Source organism: Apostichopus japonicus, chromosome 8 (genome assembly GCF_037975245.1).
Source record: "Apostichopus japonicus isolate 1M-3 chromosome 8, ASM3797524v1, whole genome shotgun sequence".
Lineage (NCBI taxonomy): Eukaryota > Metazoa > Echinodermata > Holothuroidea > Aspidochirotida > Stichopodidae > Apostichopus > Apostichopus japonicus.
The window spans coordinates 12,586,847-12,610,294 of record NC_092568.1 but is presented as its reverse complement, the minus strand read 5'-3'; the positions used below and the strand labels follow the sequence as shown (position 1 = coordinate 12,610,294).

General features: G+C 35.3%; 1 protein-coding gene across 45 annotated transcripts in view; it reads right to left on the bottom strand.

Annotated features, from left to right (window-relative positions):
- Window positions 1–23,448, bottom strand: part of LOC139970443 (1-phosphatidylinositol 4,5-bisphosphate phosphodiesterase beta-1-like) — a 152,393-nt gene that overhangs the window by 74,968 nt on the left and 53,977 nt on the right. For all 45 annotated transcript variants that reach the window (XM_071976106.1, XM_071976113.1, XM_071976112.1 and 42 more), the window contains 6 exons: window positions 13,749–13,817; window positions 10,594–10,734; window positions 7,658–7,737; window positions 6,231–6,284; window positions 3,241–3,322; window positions 777–877 (listed from right to left, as the gene is read on the bottom strand). In XM_071976106.1, the coding sequence (XP_071832207.1) occupies window positions 777–877; window positions 3,241–3,322; window positions 6,231–6,284; window positions 7,658–7,737; window positions 10,594–10,734; window positions 13,749–13,817 (527 nt within the window). The remainder of the gene's footprint in view (window positions 1–776; window positions 878–3,240; window positions 3,323–6,230; window positions 6,285–7,657; window positions 7,738–10,593; window positions 10,735–13,748; window positions 13,818–23,448) is intronic.

The window sequence follows — 23,448 nt, the reverse complement described above, 5'->3', positions numbered from 1 at the left end:
ACAACTATTTGAAACGGTACTTAACGTAATGAACCATGTGACTTTCATTGTACATCATTCCCTCCCTGAAATGTTGCTTTAACTATAAAAATGTAAAACTAATGACAGGGAATGCAAACTATTAAAAACAGAACATGTCTGTCATGAGTTTGACAACACACAGACTGGTATATTTTGGTAAATCTTTGCTTAACAAGATTTATCCAAACTTTTTGATATTCAGCAGGAATTTAAAGGGCATTTTTTAAACCAGAATCAGATCTACAGATATTAAACGTCTCCTTTATTTAGAAAAAATGAAATGAATTCAATAAAAAATCTTCAGAAACACAAGACATTAAACAGATGAAAAGTAAAATGAGGTATCCATCTTTTCTTAGCCTTTTCAGTATGATTCATAGAATCCTGTTTATTTCAAGTTTGTGTCATCCTGATATTCTGAAACTTCCCTGACATATAAAAGTGTTCTTTTGAATCAAATAGAAAGTTTGAATTTTTTTTCAGTAGTGAGAACTTCTTTGGCCATTTTTATTTTAAAGCATTTGGCTTCAGTACACATTGGGAGACTTAAATCTTCAAACACATTAAAAGCTGCTTAAGAGGAAAGTTTTATCGAGGAATATCATAATAAATTGATGATAAACAAAATCTAACTTAATATAATCAACACAAAGAGGATCGACTCTGTGACATTGGTGTAACCCCGAATTTGGTCGTTGGGTGAGGGGTAGATCATGGGTGTGGGATAAGCACAGTACATCACTATCATTGCTTACAGTTCTTGAAAAACACGATCCACGTCCCTCTCATGCACCAGTCTCAAGTAGAATGTAAAGAAATTATTGAAAGTAAACTTTTTGGGATCTATGCATCCTTCCTGTGAACAGACAAAAAAGTCAAAAACTTAATAAAAAGAAAATCTGTTGCAACAACATTTAAGTACAAGTCTGATTGAGTAACATTTACATGTATGATTTATAGGATATACAAAATGAGTGTAGTGTTTAGTTTTAAAGCCTCCAATGAAAGATACTCTGCTCAGTATCAATTATAACAAATAAATGTGAAATACAACACTTGAATCTTTGACCTCATTTGGCTCAGAGTTCATAATCCTTTAACTATAACTGTTAGCAATCATTACGATTGCAACTTATACCTTTCCTGTATGAAGCAAAAAAACTCCTAAAAGTGAAACACTTTGAGATAATCCTCACACCTAAGCTACTAATCTTCCCCTCCTCCTCCCCCCCCCCCCAATTTTGGGGAAAGTTGTTACCTACATTAGTTGGTCGTATTTAATTCACACTATTATTTATATTTAGCCTCTGAATTCACACTATTATTTACTTTTTAGCCTCTGAAGAAGATCCTGCTAGGATCGAAACGTCAGGCCAACTTACTTTTACACATGTTAATATTTATTATCAATAAACAAAATATACAATAAACACTACTCCATCCTGTTCTTCCTTCGAATGAATGTTTTGCACCCACAGCTTGAAAAACAGACAAAAAACTTGTTTATTGTTTCCCAGTGGGATGACGTAAAATATCATCGTCCTATTAAATTTCTTCAAAACGAGAGCAGTGACTTACTACCCAACCAGGTATTGACCTTATCATTACGTTTGACCTTAAATTGATACATGATTCATTCACTGAAATAATTGGAGCAAAGATCATTAAAGATAAACTTCATTAATAGTCTGTTAGTAATTCAATCTGCCAGATAGCTCACTGTTAATGGTCACTTTGTTCTAGGACGATTAATTGGTTTATAAGACCAGCTGTCACCTTTAATTTCCTCTTCTGCGTAATAAGCATGTTTGTCTGCATATTGGCAGAAAGAACTCTACCGTTCAGTATCTAGTATTGCCCCAATGTCGTCTCTGGGAAAGTGATTTATTGTTTTAATATTGAAACATTGACCATCAAACCTGCATGGGCAATGAGTTTGTTTTTCAAATCCCATTTAAAATGTGATACGCATGGGCGACGGTAGATTTCTATGACATTCACTTTCACAGTTGGGTGGAGTGTTAGATTTCCTTTGAAATATTTATAATCCAAACAAGAAAAAAATGAATTATTTTCATTGAGCCTTTTAGGAAATGGAAAGACATGTATGTATTTGTAAACCCCTTGAAATGGATTTTAATTCGAAATGTCTCTGCTTTGAATGGTATGCATGTATGTATGAAATGAACCAGCCATATAGTAACTGCTGCATAAAACTACATCTGTAGGCTTTAGGGTGAGGTAACAAAGTCATTTATATCTGCAAGACTTTAGCATGTATATGAATTAGGTAGTCCAATTTGTAGACCAGATTGCTTTATATGGGATTATACAGCTAAATAAATGAAATTTGAGTAAGTTCTCTCTTAAATATACTAAAAGTTAATCCCTCCTTAGTTAGTGATTTAATAATTGATTGAGGTAAAACAATAGTACTCCATCAGAGTGCAATTCAAGACAAGCAAAGAGTACTTTCTGGAAAGCTGGTGACTAGAACAGTTTAATGATGCCTCACCAGTGGCGGAGCTAGGGGTATTGGTCAAGGGGGGCGAGAATGGTCCGTAGGGGCGCTTTCGACACTATCTAAGCGGAGCGCCACCACAGGTTGACGTGGAGCATACAGAATTTTTTTGAGTAAAGATACTTCCTAGATCACCGGAAATGACCCTTTCCTGGCCTTGCTAATTTGCAGATAAACGAAGAATAAATAGTGTCATCGCCAACAATATGCGACAAATGTCAATAGGTAGATGAGAGCGCAATAAAAAGTAAATAATCGTGAATAAGTAAAAGGTGGTAAAAAGCTGAAAAGGGCGCCAGCAGTCCATTTGAATCCGTCAGGGGGGGGCATCCGCCCCCCTGACTGTATGGACGTTCCGCCACTGTGCCTCACCCTCCAAATAAACAAATTAAAATTTGATTTTTGATTAAATTTAAAGATGGATACCGTTCGCACTAACCCTTCTAGGGCATCTGCATGCACACATATTTTTCTTTGAGAGCAAGAAATGATATTACACAGATCTGTTGTTCACTGGGATAACTGTATATTGACTAGCAAACCATTTAGATGGCTGGATAATTAAGGGTACTTACTTTTGGAAACATAACCAAAGTGTAGATGCAATATTAAAAGAGTCTCATTCGAAGACCTCTATTTCACGATATGTCGACAGCAGTTTGGAAATGAAAGATATAAATCAAATGAAGTGAACTTACTTGCGGGTGAATATTAGAGGCTTGTAGAACATCGTCAATCCGCTTCTTGTCATCTCGAGAGTTTGCTAACATCTTCTTCAATCTTAAGAGAAGATATAGAGAGAATATGCAAACAACCAGCAGGACAAGTGTATAAGGACTGGCAGTTATACATAGTTAATATCATCACCAAGGTGTACTGGGACAACTAGAACTGGGGCAAAAGATGATTTTGAGGGCAGGGGTGGGGGGGGGGGGTTAGAGTAGGTCATTCTGATCAGAGACAACTTTCCAGTTGGCTGAGAACAATTTAGCATCTCAAATAATATGCAAACATCTCTTCCAATCTTTGAAAAAGACGATGAAGTTTTGTAAAATGCATTGATTCAATGCAAACCTACAAAGATATTATCATCATATAGGTCCGGAATAAAGAATCATTGAAAAGGAAATTGTAAACAAATTTTAATAAGGCAACACAATTTTTGGTTTTGTTTTTGACTTAACATTTCTTCTTTCCAACTCAAAGGACAATGAAGAGATGAGATTGGAGGAATTAAATTCAAAACCTTCAATAGGGTTATTTTCATTAAGCTGCTATAAGAACTGATTCCATATTCCCACACATTGAGACAGAGGGAATTGTTGTACCAGTGATTTTCGTTACTAATGGTGCGCAATAAACTGTTCACTAAAAGCACTGTCTGAGAGAGTGTGATAAATTTGATTGCAAAGTGTTTCTGTTGATAATGCACTCTTGATAAGCCACGAAAAATGGATCGCAACTCTTATCTTCTTTCAAACAACTCACTGGTTTGTACAAAAGACGCAAGTCTATAAAACTGTATCATGTTGCAAACATACATTTGTTCACAGTCAAACACAGTGTTGATGTCATTGATTAATATAGACTGTATCAACCTGGTGGACACATGTCCATGGATCGACCAAATTGATTACTTTTGATCAAAGAATTTCTTAATAACCAGAATGCAAAATGCATTGAGGTTTCGATGACTTCATAACACTAGACTGCTTGTTCACCAGAAATAGCTCTTATAATATAAATGTCCTGAACCACTATTATGATGCACAATTACACTTTGGCATGATAGATACAGGTCAGTCTACTGTATGTGGCAGTACACACCTCCACCATAAACAATGAGTGTCTTGTACTCACAGGTGATGCATCCACACACCAAGTATGAGAAGTATCCATGATTTCTACCATGAGATATCATGTTTACAAGGTTTTCAGAGTTTGACCGCTGGTGACCCAGATGACCTTTGACCTCCACCAAACAATTGCTTTCTTTCATTCAATATAATACATCCACATGATACATATGAGAAGTATTCATGCCTCCAATCTTGAGATATCTTGTTTACAATTTTTGATGTCTGGTGACCTCAAGTGACCTTTGACCTCCTATAAACACTATATATTTCATTTTCTCAATATGATGCAACCGCATGCTAAGTATGACAAATATCCGTGCTATCTTGAGATATAGTGTTTACAAAGTTTTCACATTTTGACCTCCGGTGACCTCAGATGACCTTTAACCTCCACAAAAAACAATAGGGTTCTACTCAATATGACACATACACATGCCAAGTATAAAAAGTATTCATACCTTCTATCATGAGATATAGTGTTTACAATGTTTTCAGCATTTGACCTCTGGTGACCTCAGATAACCTTCTCCACCAAAAATACAAGGCTTCTTCTACTCACTATCATGTATCCACATACTAAGCATGAGAAGTACACATGCTTCCTAACTTGACATATCGTGTTTACAAGGTTTTCACATTTGATCTCTGGTGATATCAGATGACCTTTGACATTCACCAAAACAATAGGGTTCTTCTACTCAATATGGTGCATCTATATGAAAAGTTTGAAAAGTATCCATGATTCCTCAACTTCATGATTCCTCATCTTGAGATATTATGTTTACAAGCTGGGCATCACACACACATGTACACGCCATCGTTACTGCATGGGTTTCTCTTGTCATCGAAACCAAAAACTAAGCGGCTATAGGCACACCCATCGATGGTAAACAATTTTGAACCCATATTGAATGGAAATCAGAATGGAAACCAAAGGAACCTCTTAATAAGAGCAATAGATATTAAAAGAAATAAAGTTTTTCTTTTATGGAAAACTGATACAGTACCATTAGGCAATTGTACATCATGTTCACTATTAAAGATATGTATGTATCAGCATAAAACAGCAAGTTTTGTTTCTAAGAACTGAAAATTGTTTCAGTAACATGTACAATATTTCAGACTCCCCAGCATACTCTTCACTCATAACTTCCTAGCAAACGTGGCAAAATCAACGGGTCTGTGAAATTTATATTAAACCTTACCCGATGATGATAATGCACACTTACCATACCTTACATTGCATCTGAAATCTTGGTTACCTTAGTTACAAAAATTCCACTTTTGCTCTCCATAAAATGAGATGCTGGAAGACTTGGAATTGCATTTGATATGAAGAAGACAAGAGCTGTGGGCAATAATCTCCACTTTATTACAATTTCTTGTGCAAAAATAAATTGTGCTAAGGATTTGTGAAGGCTTTGGTCTGAATCCCAATCAAGTAGTCCCCAAATCTTGCTTTGCACTTTACAAAATTTGCTTAGACTTCCAACCATTTTGCTGTGTTATATTTTATATATATATAATTATATATATGTAATATATATATGTATATAAAAATATATATATATATATATATATATATAAAATTAATAAAGATCAATACACCATCTTGATCGTTATTAATTTAATATATATATCTGTCATACCACTTGCTACACATATATATAAATATTGAGTGGCAAAGAACTTGTACTCTATTGACAAGAAAAATTAAATGGAGCAATAACAAAATGAAAGGAAGAAGAAGATAGAGCTCTTCTGCTATGTGTTGACATATAGACAGACAGGATAGGATATTAAATTAAATTAGTCAGTGGTATACTCACGTCTTGACTGGAATTCTGCCCTCTCTGTTGACAAGGATGGTAAGCTTCACATACCTATATTATGGTATAAGAAACCAGAGTTTATAAACAACATTTAAAAAGAGACTTAGCAATAAAAATTATCAAAGTGAATCCAAACTTCTCTACTATTGTTACGAAAGGTATATTGCATACTTCCTTCCATTCACCTGCCCCTTCCCCCACCCCACACACACCGTCTCAAAAGTTACAATACACACAGTGAAAAGTCAAAATCACAAGATTGATTTTCTTGCAAGTTGGCTACTTTACAATTTACAGCTTGGGAATACAGAAGATTATTTGGTTATTATTGTGATTTTCTGTTTGTTCTGAACTGGTAATGAGAAATAGTTTATCAGAAGATAAATTTCCACCTGCTAGCGATCTATTGGTATCACACTTTTCAAGTTTACCGTGACGAAACTGTGAGCCGTATTATTCACGATGCAAATGGTTTTTCATGTAAATATTCACTTTTGTATTAGTGAACTTGCATGAGCTGTAAGTAGGTGGCTGTACCATCGTTCACTGACCTGGGAGGTATATAAGGGCAGTGGAGATGAATGGTGGTGGGGGGTTGGAGGGGGGGTGGAGGGGGAGGAAGTCATTCCTCCATAACTAATCATGCATCACGATTGAGATGTGTTGTCTTGATCCTATTCTCTAGCCTGGTAGTGCAATGCTGTGTTGTACTACTGTCTTTTTTCCCCTTTTAATTAAAGGGTGTGAAGACTCCCGCAAAAAGAAACGTCTAATCCCGGTAATTTGACCTAGTTTCGAATGAGGTGTAACAGAAGTGTAGACACCACCATCGATCCCAGAAAATACACACACAGCTTGCTACCGTCGGTAATTAGACACATGTACAGTCAGTACATACAGCTGCGGTCAATACCCACAGCACAGTGTACAAACGATACAGCGATGGACATCTCAGGTCCAGCTAAAGATAACAATTAAGGTATCATGTTTCATTACTGTCTGCATTTTGTAGCGACACGAACAAAACTTCACTTGCAAGCAACAGAAAGTTAACTTTTTCAGATGGCCGCGGTTTGGGGCGAGTCTTCAATGCCTTTAAAGATCCTACAGTATAATCAGCAAACATTTTGAGGTGAGATAGGGGAGTAAATAAAAGCCAGCAATCAGTGAAAGGGTAATATTTTAGATGTCCGATTCTAGTGATAAGAGCAAAGAAAGGTTTTGTTGTACAACTATTGTAACTATATTCTGTGTTACTTTTAACATGTAAATCCAGGTTCCACATTGGAGAAGATCATTCTGATTTGCACTTACAACACTTTTGTGCTATTAACAGCTCTACCAGGATGTCCTGTTGATTATCTAACTAGTTAACCAAAAATACATACATGTCAATATTTTACACACAGTTTCAAAATACTTACATTTTTTCCAACAACTGGAACTTCGATGGTGTTCGGTTAGCCCTGCTGTACGCTATCCTTATAAGTTCATTTGACCATTGCTTTAGGGAAACAAAAAATATGCTCTAACATTTAAAAAATGTTATTAACAAAATACCAAAGACACCAAAAATAGACTTGTGATATTAATGTATAAATAGTGTGATACTTTATACCACACACTGTAAAGCACTGATTGCAAACTTCAAATGTCACATTTTCAGTGAGAAAGAAAATATTACCTTCTTAAAGGCATTTTTCTATGTAAAACTGAAGAATGACAGATGCATGAAGCTTACTAATAAACAAGAGCTACCTATCAAATGGACCTATCAAGGATAAAATAAACAATGAAACCTTTCTTTCCTTATTATAATGAATGGCTGGATTAATCATGTTTCAATATTTTTTCAAAGATAAATTTAAAAGCTGATATCCGACGATGATCATGAATGATCTAGCTTTAAATACTTCACTGAATTTGATTTTCAGCAATTCAAAACAAAGCTCTTCAACTTCAATTTGTGACCTGTTTACTTATTTTATATCCACATTTATACTATACCTAGCTATACTGATTTTAATAATTATCACTGGCCTTTGTTCAAGTGCCCTATTGAAGCCATAAAATAAAATATCACTACAACTTTGTCAATGGAATTCCCCCCCCCCCCAAAGAAGTCTTTAATGCCAATCAAAATTTACAATATTATACAGTATCAAGATTGGCTGATGGCGCGGAAAGGTGAACTAATTCAAAGTGTACATTTACTTAATTACTTGCGCTGAATATACTTGTACATAACACTGTATGATATTATGGACAGCATTGTGATCGTTTCATTCAAATTGCAAGTCTATGTACTTAACATTCTTCATTCTCATGTTGGCTAAGGACCCATTGCATTGCAAAATTAACATTCAATCTTTACTTGGTATCTTCATGCCAGTAGGCAACAATTGAAAAAATTTACCATAAACAATCTGCTTTAACAGACTGAAAGCTATTGCTTTAACTACTGTCATATGTAATATGCCCCTTTCTGTAATGGTTGAAGGATGACCTTTGGCATGAAATTAATTTTGATATGTTGAAAACTGATAAAACCATTGTTCACAGTCCAGGATGTTTACTATAACACGTTTAGTTTTTGAGTGTCATCCACATGTGCTCCATTGTTTGTATGAAACACATGCTTTGGTTGAGCTATTAGAATATAACAATGGATTAACATTAAAAATCAGGCCCATCATTGACAAGCGAGGGATATAATCACAGATTTAGTCTTAAAAGAGCATTCCAGAGATTTTAAGCATATCTTAAATTTAAAGAGAAAATCTATAGAAACATTACTTGCACTCAATCTTTTCTTGAATTATAACATATTAAGACTAACATTTCTGCCAAAAGTAACATTTTTTCCTCATTTCACATTTTTGGATAAGAAATTGGAATTTGTAAGCACAAAACAGCTGTTTAATCTGCCCAACTAAATGAAACTAAAACCTGGCTAAAAGACACTCATGGAATACAGATGAAATTCCATTCATTTTAGTCGATGAGAATAAAAAATTGTCACAAAAACTTAGTCACTGTTTAAAAATGTGCCTTCTTTCATACCAATGACATTCCAAATGTGAAACGATAAATCTTTGCAGAGTCAGGTGTGTCTCCATTTGTAATACATTATATTCTAAATATCAACCGTCACAAATGAGCAAGGAAACACAAAAGAGAAGGGGTGTGTTAAAGTTCAACTGATCATGTGCAATAAAACACACTTTTTGTCATTGTTCCTTGCCTCCTTGCACTGCAGATAAACACGATAAATCAAAGCGGCTCTTCACCGTGAATGATGAATATTTCACTGTGTGGGTCTCTTGTCTTTCCTCCACCCCCCCCCCCCCCAAGTGTCCTCTGCATTGCAGTATCATTTCTTTTACTAGCTTTATTCCTATTTTCTGGCAAATGCTAAAATTGAAGTCCCTTTGAAATTTGTTAGCTGTTTGATTACTTTGCTATAAAGCTATCCCAGGAAGCCATCCTGATAATGCAGCTGCCGATAAATAGACAAGACTTAGGTTCAAGATCCATGAAATGACCACGGGGCCAATCAATCACACACAGCACAGGCTGCCTGAGATCTTTTTAAAAAATTGAACCAAGATAGCAAGGAATGAAGAAGATGTGCAGGCCGCTCGCTGGTTACAGCTACTGTGTTTTGCCTGCCCAATGTAAATACAGTAGAGCTGCTGTTAAAATGGCTGCTGGTCAGAGATAATTGCATAACGTGTGATGAAAGGACGGCTCATCAAAAACTGTATATAACAATTGGCGATGTGATTTAAAACAAACAAATCACAACAAATCCATTTCACTTATGTCTGAGTTGATCAAAAAAACATTAAAAACTAATTAAAAACAAAGATTTTCACGAACAAAATTGATTTCTATCAGTTATTTTAATTTTTGCTCTAATATCTGTTGTTGCATTGTAGAATTTGTAATCGACAGATTGTGGGAATGGGACTTCCCCTGTTTCATCATTATAGTTAAGTCGAAAAGACCACAAAAACTGGCTATAGGGATCTGTTTTACAAAGTTTTAACATTTTGACCTTCGTTGACTTCAAGTTTAAGTGAAAAGGCAATACAACCTGGACTGTGTAGCAGTGTTTTTTATTGGTCCACCAAAACACAATTGATTTGATCTCTATGCATCATGAGTTTGTAATGACCAGTAGTAGCACGGAGAAACTTAGCACTAGTGAATTTAAATTCAAGAACCACCACTACAGCTACACTACATGAATGTGTCCTCAACAGGTGAAGATGAGCGAAGGGAAAATGTGGAGGAGGGGCAGCTGTGGGTACAGTTGTTATTTATGAGTGGAGTTTTAGGAGGAAGGTTGTCTTACCTCTGCCATTTTGCTGTTGTTGGAGAAGAATGTAACAAACGTAATGTTGACCATATCCGCTCCTTTCACCACAGTCACTGCGTTCATCTCCAGAGTCTCGTCCTGAGCACCCATAAAGCAAATATCCCGAGTCTTTGCATCCTATTAGAATGAAACGGTAACCATTGTTAGCAAGCAATTCCCATGTACAGCAATGTGTAAATAAACAAATAAACAAACACAGACTTGAAATAGCTGAGGAACTTTGAGAGAACGGTGTTCCACATAAGTGCCCTCAAGAATGCCAACAACCCTCTGTTCTAAAAATTTAGCTATCCAGACCTCCAGAGTATTGCCGAGATTTGATACAAATCACATGGAGGCCACAATAATACCAACCCCCCCATTCCCCCACCCATCCCTTTACAATGTTGATTAACTGAAAGAATAAACTTCAAGATCCAAGAGAAGCTAGGCTTTCTCAAATGCATGTGTAAATATAAGTAAATGAAAATATGACTAGTACTAGTCAAAAACATATTATTAAGTAAATTTAATATGCAAATTTCCTTTTACTAGAGTTCTAGACAATTCTGGTTCTTTTATATCAAAATATTTCAGCAAGGTATATAAGCTAGAGAAGCTATGTAAATGACCACATCTCATAGAGTGAGAATTCTGCCACTTGTTAAAAATTCTCTGTAAGAACACTGTATAAACAATGACTAAATTAGTTTTAACTTTATAGGGAAGGTGCATGGATGGCAAAAAGCTCATTCCAATTGAGAATAAAGGCTACATGACACTTCAATAAAACATCAGCCTCCCAACTTTTCCTTAGGTTGTGACTAAGGAGACAACTAAAAATTTCCCAAATCACAGATTTCAATTATCAGAGAATGAGTTCTCTGGAGAAATGTTTTGCTGTATTGTCATGGACCATAGTTAACATCTATGTCTTAAGTCCTCTTATCAAAAGATAATCTGTGAAGTTACAATAAGACAGTACTTTGGCAATCTGACAACCACTCTTCTATGACAAGCACCTAGCCAGGATTTCATCTTTAAGGGGGGGGGGAGGGGGTAGTGGGAGGAGTGGGGAGAGGGAGAGATTCAATTTATTGACCAGTCAACAACCTGTGTGGGGTCTAGGGACTAAGCCCCTAGAAGCTATTCGATATGGTGCTTGTTCTATGATCAAGTTTTACGATATACTGTAATGTATTTTTAATTCTGTGAATCGAATTGTTATAAGGTAACGACTAGGTACACTTTGAACAATGATTATTCATAAACATCATTAGTGTCTAAATTTCACAATGGGATTGTTCAGAGAAGACGTTATTTTCTTGACTTGATGAAAGTTGTATCACATAATATTTATAACATCAATACTCAATTTGTCAATTTCAGCTAGAAATCATTACAAGATGCTTGTGCCTTCTTTCTCTGCTTGACAAATGTTCCTGAAATCCACAATACTATAAGTCTATGATGCAACAAAGCTGATTTTAATGTCTGTAAAACTCTGTCCTATGCTTCACAAGGTTCTCTTTCTGTTTATGCATGTAATGCCAGGGGTTAACATTTTGTCAGAAAAGGGCAAATTTTACGTTCCAAGCCATGAAAGTCTCAAAATGTCTCATAAAGTGTCAAGTTGCCACCCAAATGAAATTCCAAATGTCAACAACTAAACTGTAGTCATTTTCGGAATGAGTCGTTAATTTGACCAACAGCTCACGTCTCACGTGGCTCAAATCAGCAACCCTCTTTCTCCAAGGCCTCGCATGTCATTCACCATTATCTGTTGTTATGGAGAGGTTGATATGTGGCATTTGTCTAATATGCTTACAGGCCACATGAGACGGAGGGAGAAAAAATTCTGTCAAATTATACTCCAACATTTAGACTGAGGAGAAGAAGACCTGAACTGCCAGTTCTCGTTTCGAGCAAACGCAACAGATCGAATAGTCGTCCAATCAGAGCTCTCGTCTCTCTCAACGAACTGTCAATGAGCAATACATTGCCCTAAGGTCTAAATGTCCGGGGAAACCAGCTCCTGAGCTGGCCAATGTTGGAATGTTCAAGCTGTTTCTTAAGTTACAACAATCAATGCAGAGGTTACAGTTGTATGCTGCATCCCCCTTGTGATGGAGTGCTTACTGTCTTTGAAGCAAAGTTAGGTCAATGAGCATGCATACTGAAAGTGAAGAGGTAGTGCGTGCTGTTGAATATTCAAGGTAGAACAACTGGGGCAAACAGCTATATATAATGATTTCTCGTTGGAATTCACAATATTCCTTAAAAAGCAAAAAAATAACCAATTCCTTTCAAAGAAAGATCACACTGTGGTACAACATGTCTACTATGGTGAAGCGTGGGGCTGGTAAAGGGAGGGCAGGGGGGTCTGATGAAAGCAGATGAGGCAAACTATAAAGTTAATATATTAATTTTTTGTTGTTGAACTGCTCTGTTGCAACATTTCTCTCTAATTGAAACAACTGAAGTCTGGCTCACAGATATGAAGAGGAGGTTGTAGTAGACTCCGGATAAAACCGTTATCAATTTGGATCGAACCGTTAAGGTGCAATCCCAAAGCGACCAGCTACACATTGATTAAATTCATGAATGCAAACTATATAAACAAGGTTACCATAACTTTTCAAGAGCAAGTAGTGAGTGGAATTGAACAATGCAACGCAATTGCATGAAAGTACAAATGACCTGTCTGGCGTTAGGCTTGTCATTACTCATACAGTACATTCTTTAAATTATGGAATATTAACACTTTGAGCACCTGCAACTACAGACACCCCTAATATAATATTTTATCTTCCATTTATAACGTAAACTGCAAATAACTCGTAAATCAATTCAGTAATTTCTCATATTGTGTGAACACACCATAACAGAATCCACCTAGCCTAGATCACATCTGGGTTGACCAAACAGAGAAACAGATAAATGGAAATGGAAGGGGACGAAATGGATTTATGAATTGGATTCCGAAAGAGAGGAGAGGTAAAAATATATTTGACATCTTCCCCCTTTCGCTCCTCGCCCCCTCCATCCCTCCCCCTCCATCCCTCCCCCCCCATCCAAAGTTATCAAATTTTCCGACATCTAAGTAAAGGAAATGTGTCATTCTTGTAAAGATACTATGTTAACATATTTACCTTCGGTACAACAGCATACTTCCCATTTCTAGCATCTCGTAAATGAGCCAATTCTAGACAATCCACATCCTGTAGAGAAACAAAAATAACCAAAATAGGAAAGTTAAAAACCATCTCATTTGGAATGAATAGCTCTTACTTTAAACCACTTGTTTTCTGACAAATCTTCAAATATGAAAACTATCTCACCTATAACACTTGGCAAAGATGTCAAACAAGCAATCTCATCAACATAAATTGCCAAATATTGATAATTATATTTCAGATCATTCCACAATTGTATGGAATTTAAATGCATTAGTAGCCTCAACATATATACAAAACTTCATGCTGTACCGGATAGGAAAGAAGAAGTAAGAAAGTAATGAAACAAAAATTCTAGCCGGTAAGTCACATACGACTCACGTCACCAATGAAAACTTTGCAAAGTTGACAGAGAGTGTTATAAAAGTGCGGAAGGAAGACTGCATCACTGCTCAAAGTTGGCTCCCTATAATAGCTTCCAAGTGTCCATACATTTCTTTCAGTAAATGGGTTTGTCAGGATGAGGGGATTCAGATGCAACTTGTGTGTAGAAAGAAGGTATAACTGAGGAAATAAAAGCTGCAAACATCTTTTGGCAAAAGCACAGGCTCTTAATAGCTGGTCACACCAAATGCATACATGTTCACATTTCTTTTAATACTCCTGAGTACCAAGAGTAATAGAATGAATGTAATGGGTCTGATAAAACACAACACACACAAATAGAGTTGCATGCTTTACAGTAAAATAACAACCTTTTACAGTCCAATGGGAGAGATTCAAACTATATGTTACAAAAGAGATGAAATTAATATTATTCATTCATGCCAGAACACTGCATCTAGCTTCAATCGGGATGTCGTATTTGATACAGGGTGTGCTGTAGCTATACGTCTGACATTTTTCACTTAGAGGGTACAATATATATATAATAAAGAACAACACACCAGAAAACTTCACTACCTGTGTCGTCCTTTTGGGACTCATCAGGCAAAGGTAGGAATTGAATCCCAGACCTTGTGTCACAGACCGAAGTCTGTACCACTCGACCACAGTGATTCCACTCGTGTGTGAATGTGTATGATTTGGCTATGTATAACTGTCAATGAGGGCGTATTACCCAAGTGCTGTGACTGTACAGAGTGCACCCCTGGTGCTTTGAATATATATGACAATTGTGTTGTTCTTTATTAATTATTAATTAAAATTAATTTATAATATATCTGTCATACCACTTGCTACATATTTATTTCTTATCTAGGCTTAGCTCTCCTATAAAAGTGGTATTTCTGTGTAAATTGTCAGGTTCAAAGTCTTATTTCTGATGTCCTTGACAACACACGTATCAAAAACCAACCAAAACATTCCAGGAGCTGTAAAAGTCACCCAAGCAGAGATAACTATATTCACAGTTTAAATGTACACACTATGAGCAAAAATACTGTACCAGGAATTACTAATTGATAAAAAAAAACAACCAGAAAAGCTTACAATGCAGACAAGAAAACAAGATATGTCAGGATATTAATTTTGATTTTATGTCAATAAAGATTGACAGAAGTTTTATATGAATGCATATTTATAAATAAAATCCCTATATGATATTCATGTGCACATGCCCACCATTACAAAGAGAATGTTTGCTCATCTCATGTTGGCCAACAACATCTTTGTCTTAATTTAATTGATGGTGTATCATTTATTCCCACCCATTGAAACCACTCCCATATAACATAAAAAAGGTGTTGATATCAAAAAGCAACAATATATCAGCTCTTTGCATTGAAGTTTGGTTTGGTGTCATTTGTACACTGCAGACTATCATACATATAAAGAAATGCAAAGTTACAAAAAAAAAGAAGGAAAGCAACAAAACTAAGAAGATCCTCAGAGGAGCCTCCTCTCCTCCTGTACCCCCTTCTCCCCATCGCACCATTAAAAGACCCACTTATCCCTCATCCCACCATCAAAGACCCCCCCTTATTCCTCATACCACCGTTAAAGACCCCCCTCATCCCCCATCCCACCATTAAAAAAAAAAAAAAAAACTGATGCAAGTTGGTATAATTTAATAAAAAAATTCTATCACAGATGAGACAAAAATAGCAATAACATTATCATTAAGAGCGGTTCCAAAGAGTACATGTAGAGTATATGTACTTTATAAAATTAAATTTGGATACAGTGAACGGTTCATGCTGAATACTAATAAAAGTATAGCAGGCACGCCATTAAACTATTAAAGCCCAATAATGTGCAAGCCTGATGGATTTTGATTTGGTTGTTGATTGATATTAGCTTCATAAATTATGTACAAAATTCATTATCAGCCTTCCACCTGTTAATCAAAACATTAAATCATTTTGAACTTCTTATTGATTTTGTTGTTAATACAGATTAACGTCATGAACTTTTTGCTGCTAATACTGCATTTAACAAATATCTGTGAGAAATGAATATTTTAATGATTCCAATTAATTATTTTGATTCCAATTACTTATTTTCTAGTTCTGACAATGACCGATCTAGGTGTTTTTAACAAAGATTTGATCGTTGCCTGTATCAAATTATTTGACATTTATATTTACGATTCCAGAAAAAGTTATGACAAAAATTTGAAGGCTAAAATAAGTAAATATATCCACAGTCATATAAATACAATGAAATTTCAGGTGCATAATATTATCATTACACTTTGTTTGATATGAAATACGAAACTGGTACTGAATAGCTTTAGCATAGAAAATACAGTTGCTAAATTTTTCATGACTCTTCATTGGTCAAACTGATATAATAACCTAAGGAGGGTGCGGTTCAAACTCACAATTCTGTATGTTTAGCTGGATTTGATTGTACCATTCTGAATTTTGCTTAGATATAAGCAATGAAAAAGTTCTTCGGGTTAATTACGCAGCATCCTGATGCATCTGAAGATCAGTTTAAGTTGTACAGAGAAGTTTGAAAGATGGACCATTCATTGGGGATCGTTTGTACAAAAATTAAAGGCTTTGTGCTCAACTCACACGCAAAAGGCATGACTGCTTCTATTACTGTATATTAAAATGATGACATCAACAACCGACCTGACAGCTAGGTATATAAGCCTAGCTTTGAGTAGTTGCTCACTGTATAAGAGTACTTGTTCCTGTATGAGAGTACTTGCTCTCTGTATAAGATTACTTGCTCTCTGTATAAAGTTCATTGCAACGGTTTCTTTACATATTATACATATATATAAATATATATATATATGTATCTATAAAAGGCAAAAATATTCAAGTTTGCTGTTACCTATTGCACAGGCAATAATTTAGGATACAGTATCTTATTTGTTATCCACTATAGATAAATACATCCTTTAGACAAAAATGAGCAATGCGATCCCGCTAGGGAATGTAAATCCAGTTTAAACCAGACTGCAGTTTAGATTAATCATGCCCATTCATCAGACATTGTCTATAATCATTTACAGTAAAAACAATCCCTGTAGTAAAATGCAAATAATCATCTGAAATTATACAAAGAAGCCCTGATCTGACAAGTGACAACTTCAGACAAAAGGCAAGACAAAAATGACAAAGTGCATGGCAAACCAACCTTATTCTCAGGGAATAATATAGTGTTTACATTTTGCATAGCAAATTTTCTTTCTTTTAATTTTTATCATCATAAATGACCCCGTAACTGTGTAGAATCCTATACTGTACATGATTAACTGACCAATTTAGAAATAGCACAGTGACAAAGTGTATGGCAAACCAACCTTATTCACACGGAATAATAAAGTGTTTACATTTTGCATAACAAATTTTCTTTCCTTTAATTTTTTAGTTATTAAAAGTGCTGAAACAATAACGTTGGTTTTCTTTGCTAAAATTGCTACGAGTTTTGCATTTGGTGTATAGATATTAATTCGCCCACATATTTGTGGAGCGTTTTATAGTTATACTGGATTGACTATTCTCTTCTATTATCACTTTTCTGTTATCTGCAAGAATTTTGAATATCCAGAAGCAGTGAACTCTCATTGACAGCACAGAAATATTGGTAATCCCCTTTAGTCTTGTCAGTGCAGCCTAATTGTGTTGCCATGAGACCATACATGGATGCATGCTCACATCTGTATATAGTTGCTATAGTTGCACTCTCAGTCTTGTATATGCAATGAATGCATGAAGCATTGGTGCAATTAAGCAGATAGTTCACAGTGTCCTATTTAATTACAGCACTATCCATGGGTAATTCCCTTTCGCAATAAGTGCACGAAATCAGTATAAAATAGCCATTTCTTTGTGCCAATGAGTACAAAATGTGACCATGTTCTTAATTACTAGTGACAGAAGAGACGTACAAACAAACTGCTTGTTTGAAAGGAGGAAAAAACTTAGCTTGAAGAAAACCAGGCACAGGCTGTAGTGTAAAGATGGTTCAACAAACTTAACTATCAACAACAGAATAGCTGTTTCAAAGTATAAACCAGGGGAAACTTGAGAGAATGCTCTTGCGTTAGATGTAGCAAACATTTTAACTTATCGGAACTCATCACCCTTTTGACCAACGTTAGGACCATATGTTTCACTTTCCATTGGCATCTGAAGACGGAACAAGTGGAATAAATTCATATAAATGCTTGCAATACCGTCAATGGACATTTGCTTGCAATAATTTAAAAAATGTATTCTCCAACAATCCAATAAATGTTTTACAATTCTACATTCACACAGTCCAAATTGTTCACCAAATTGTTAGAGTGGAAGATCATAAGAAGTCAATGTTTGTAGTCAATGTTCAGCCTGAAAAGTAGCTTGCAACTTATTAATTGGATTCACCTTAAATATTATAAAATAATAACAATACAGGAAGCCATTTTTACGATGTTTGAGCGACCATGAACAAAGGAGCAGCCCGAGAGTGCTTATGGATTACAACTTTCATGCTTGGTGGCTTCTAATTCAACAATTTAACTCAACTTTGGAACCACTTTAATTTAGTAAGTTACTTCAGATGGGAAAACCATAGATTTCTCTTGGATGAAAACCCTCCAATGACCCGGCTGGATATTGAACACAGAACCTTTTGATTGCTAAGCCTCATTGCTTCTAATCCTGCCACCTTTATCCACTCAGCCACAGCAAAAGTTACTGTATATTCAAATATAGTTTTGGTATGATGAAGATTGACGGGTTGTAAGGATGTAAAGAAGAGACATAGTACAGAACATTTATCTGCAGACAACTGTGATAATTACAACTTTAACATGTAGCATCACTTTCCATGGCTTAAAAGACACTTTCATGTTTGGTCTGCACTTTTGCCAACCTGGAAAGTGCAAGACTAAATGTTGATGTTCACACTATGTTGCATATGAATTATAATAACTCAACCAAACATGTTCTTTAAACTTCATATTAACAACAGAGCACCATTGGATAACATTCAACTCCATTTGTACTTGACCACTTTAATGACCCTCAGATGTTTAAAGCGTCATTTTTCAATAATTAAATGTATTATAGAAAGACAACATGTACTGAAAGCAGTATAAATCTTTAACATATCAAATTTACTTTTGTGCCAAATGTCATGCTTTAAAATACTTTGAACTTCAGTAATTAATATTTATAATGACAGAGACAAAAGAAGTTCCCTCCAACTCCTACATACATACATTGCAAGAAATCAGTACTGACATGACATATACCAAGAGAGTATATGTATGCTGCCCACCCAAAAAAACTAAAATGTCAATCAGTTATATGTGTAGAGCTATAAAAAGTTGCTAGTTTTCAATTACTATATGACTTCTACATTTTCCTGTTACCAGTGGGGTGTTTGGGTATTGAATCAAGTAACTTTTAGTATGGTTGTGTGATTCCAATTCCAAACTGACGAATTGTTCACACCTTTATTTCTTAACAGAGCTTTATACTTTTACAATAGAGCTTCATTTTGACTCATGTAGTGTTTATTTTGGTTGGTCAAACAACTTTGTTTCGATTTCATATCAGACTGAATGCTAAAAAGACATTTTGTTCGCTCATAAAAGTAAACATAAAGTTTACAGAATTTTTATTTTTTATTTTGTTATTGATAAACACATAATTGACCTAAATCTTGAATGGTAAGGTTACTATCTACAGTATAAATAAGTTTTAGACAGAGAGTTGTGACGTTTTATCCTTCATAGCTGGTTGACAAATAGACAATATCCTAGAGCATTGCTAAAAAAATAAAAATGTCAACATTACAATTGTTCTGCCAAGACTATAACAGCAATTCTATTGTGCTGAAGTTTGAGTATTATTTCAAGAAATAGTACAGAGACAATTATCAAAGCAACATTGAGGAAGTTCCACAACGACTGATCCGGGACCCACTAGAACCCCCAACCCCTCAGTATCAATTCTCTGAGTGCATGAAAGTGGCGATGGACTGTGGAATCGAAGGTAAGAAAATTAACTTAATTAATGCCCTTCTGCAAACCTTGAAATGTGTAGATAAATTTTCTGACATACAGAAAAATCCTGCGACAGACCGAATATTTTTCAGTCCGACTTTTGTAGGTGCGCTGAATAGTTTGTGGACTGTTGAATTAAACTATCATCATTCATATGTTATATAATAGTTGATGATATGTACATCAATGTAGATAAAGAGCCATTGATAACCTCTGTATAAGGTATACACCAACAGGAACATCAGTTCACTGACAAACTGATGTGGATATATGCCTTATTTCTTGCTATATGTTCGTGATCAGTGCAAAACATGTCTCTCACTATACACAAATAACAGATTTATTATTATGACACCTGTTTCTGTTCAAAGATAATTCCAACCTTATGTTGGTCTTTCATGATATCGCTGTATTTTTTTCATTCCTACATTAAAAATGTAATCTATGTAATACTGTACACCTGCCATGTTATTATCAACCAGCATTTTGTCCTCACATTTCCAAGAAAAAATGTAGGTCAAAAGTAAACCTCATTATTATTATTATTGCAAATCAAATAGCCTATATAAATTAAAATTCATTAGGATCTATGGTAGCTATAACCTTTGGGTTACATCCCAAAACAATCTAACAAGAAAGAGATTCACTGAAGGTGATCATTTAGAAAATAAAAATCTCTGACTCACATCAGTCCACCCAAAACTAATGGAAAAAACACAGGCATAAAGTGAGTTAAAAGGTTGTGAAAGAAACACAGTGAGGGCAAATGCTGGAACGGTTTGAAATTTTGACCTGTTGATGCATGAGTAGTAGTATTCAATTAATGGTTGTAAACACAGAGGTGTCTCTGTGAGATCAGGCCGTTGAAATTTAGAACTAAAAGGTCAGTTCCATGGTTACAGGTTGAGTCAGATGCAAACTATAGCCTTAGTTTTAATAACAAAAATAACCAAACAAACCTTCCGAAACAAATATAAACTATAGAAATTGTACACAATGTTAGCCTAGTCTTTGCAGGAGAATATATCACAGAATTAAATTTTGCAATGCCAGATTAACCCCATCTGTGACCGTAAGACACTATATTCTTGTCCCACGCCACCACCAACCCCCCCCCTCCTCCTCCCTCCCTCCCTGCATCCCTAAAACATAAACTTGGTTTGTCTTGCCTAGAAGTGTTCACAGAGACCGCATGATCTTTGGGCCTATAGGCACCCACCTCAATTCCTTAAAGTGGGCAATTCTGCACGGAAGAAGCAGACTACTTTTCAAACTTAAGTTAGTGATTCCATTACATGGCCACATGTCATTCAAGGTCAACACTATTGCCTCTGGCAAATATGCTAGAAATTAATATAATGGTCATCCGACACGCTCAAATTTTTCAACCAGCATTTTATACTGTCACTATAAAAGTATAGTTACCCACACTGAGTTAATTTTGGAGGACTTAGAGCCTCAAGGAAACTACTTTGAAAACTCCTAGCAATTTCAAGCAAAAATACTGATCACCTTTGACACACCTGAATCCCTCCCCCCCCCCTCAAATGAATGTTGATTTACAATAAGCCAGCATGTTACACATTGAATTAGCTACAAACTATCATACTAAACAATTAAAAAGATAATACATCTGAAAAAAATAGTCTGTTTTTAAGTTTTGTCTCCAAAGATTGTAGCAGGAATACTGTATATTGCCAGGAGAAATAACAATCAAAGGTTTCAATAATTAGTGACCAAATAGAAGATGTTGCCGTCATTGTCCCTATTATAATTATTATTATAATGACTGTTATTGTTATTACATAATGATCACAATGTTTGTATCAATCCTGATATTGAGGGTCCAAACAAATATTTTCATGTACAAATTCAAGCAATCAAGGTATCTTTTCAACTAGTATTGGGACTACTGGGAGTACCAAAGACGGAACTATAGATTTGACTTCTCAATTAATCATCGTTAGTTGCCCTCAGGAATACTGATCACCTGCTCTATAACAATTTGCTATGCCACCGTTCAAATTAGCATTAATTGTGACGATGTCAAACGTAAAAGACTTTGAGAACAACAAATATTTTTGGAAACAAAATTAGACATTCAACTGTGAATGTTTAAATCGTAACAGAATATGCAGTTCCTTAATTAATTCACAGTTGGCTGTCTGGTCCGTGATCGTGAAACCTCAGACTAACAGGCAAACTGCAAAACCGTGTATGAAATGTCATTGTTTGGCACCTCCAGTTCTGCAAGCTAGTGTCAAAGCAGTCAGTCACTAATTGTAGAGCTGTGAAAATTCCCAAATTGTTCTTTAATAATTTGTGTAATCGTTTCTTCTTTCCACTACAACTGAAACCTCAGACTAACAGGCAAACTGCAAAACCATGTAGGAAATGTCATTGTTTGGCACCTCCAGTTCTGCAAGCTAGTGTCAAAGCAGTCAGTCACTAATTGTAGAGCTGTGAAAATTCCCAAATTGTTCTTTAATAATTTGTGTAATCGTTTCTTCTTTCCACTACAACTGACAATGTTGCGGCAAAAGAAGATCTATAGGTAAGGTACATAGAGATAGACCATGCATATATAACCAACTTATTATTTCAAGCAAGGGGGAATTTCAATTAAAAAATATATAAAACTTGATGACTATTACTATATATGATGGATGGACCCATCAATCAAAGCAAGATGACAGCTTCAGAGTCTATAGGCTTGTATACAAGTTTGCAAAATATTCTAAAGAACATTTGTTTTTTTTTCTCTGTTTTTATCATGATACAAGATATTTCAATGTGTACATGCCTTGATGGATCCCAATGTCACATGATCAGGCTCTTCTGTCACTCTCAGAATCTTTGTACTGTTTAACATTGTTACATTGACTGTTCTATACTAAACGGTCCTTATTGCAAGAATGTTTGGTGATCAATGAAATTTGTTTTATCAGTATGTATAATGGGATAATTCATAGAAAGCCTGAAATGAATGTGACTTGATATTCAGCAAACTTTCTGTATAAAAGAGATACAAGGGATAAGTCATGCCATTTCATTCAAGTTTTTTTATTATTCATCAAAAAGAAGTGGAAAATTTGTAAATTCAGCCAGCACAAGTAGGATATTTCTCAAGATCTGCTTGCATTGACATTGGATTCAATGATGTTTTAAAAATGTACTGCTTTAGAGAAAAAATTGCAAATAATAACAGAGAACAAGTGA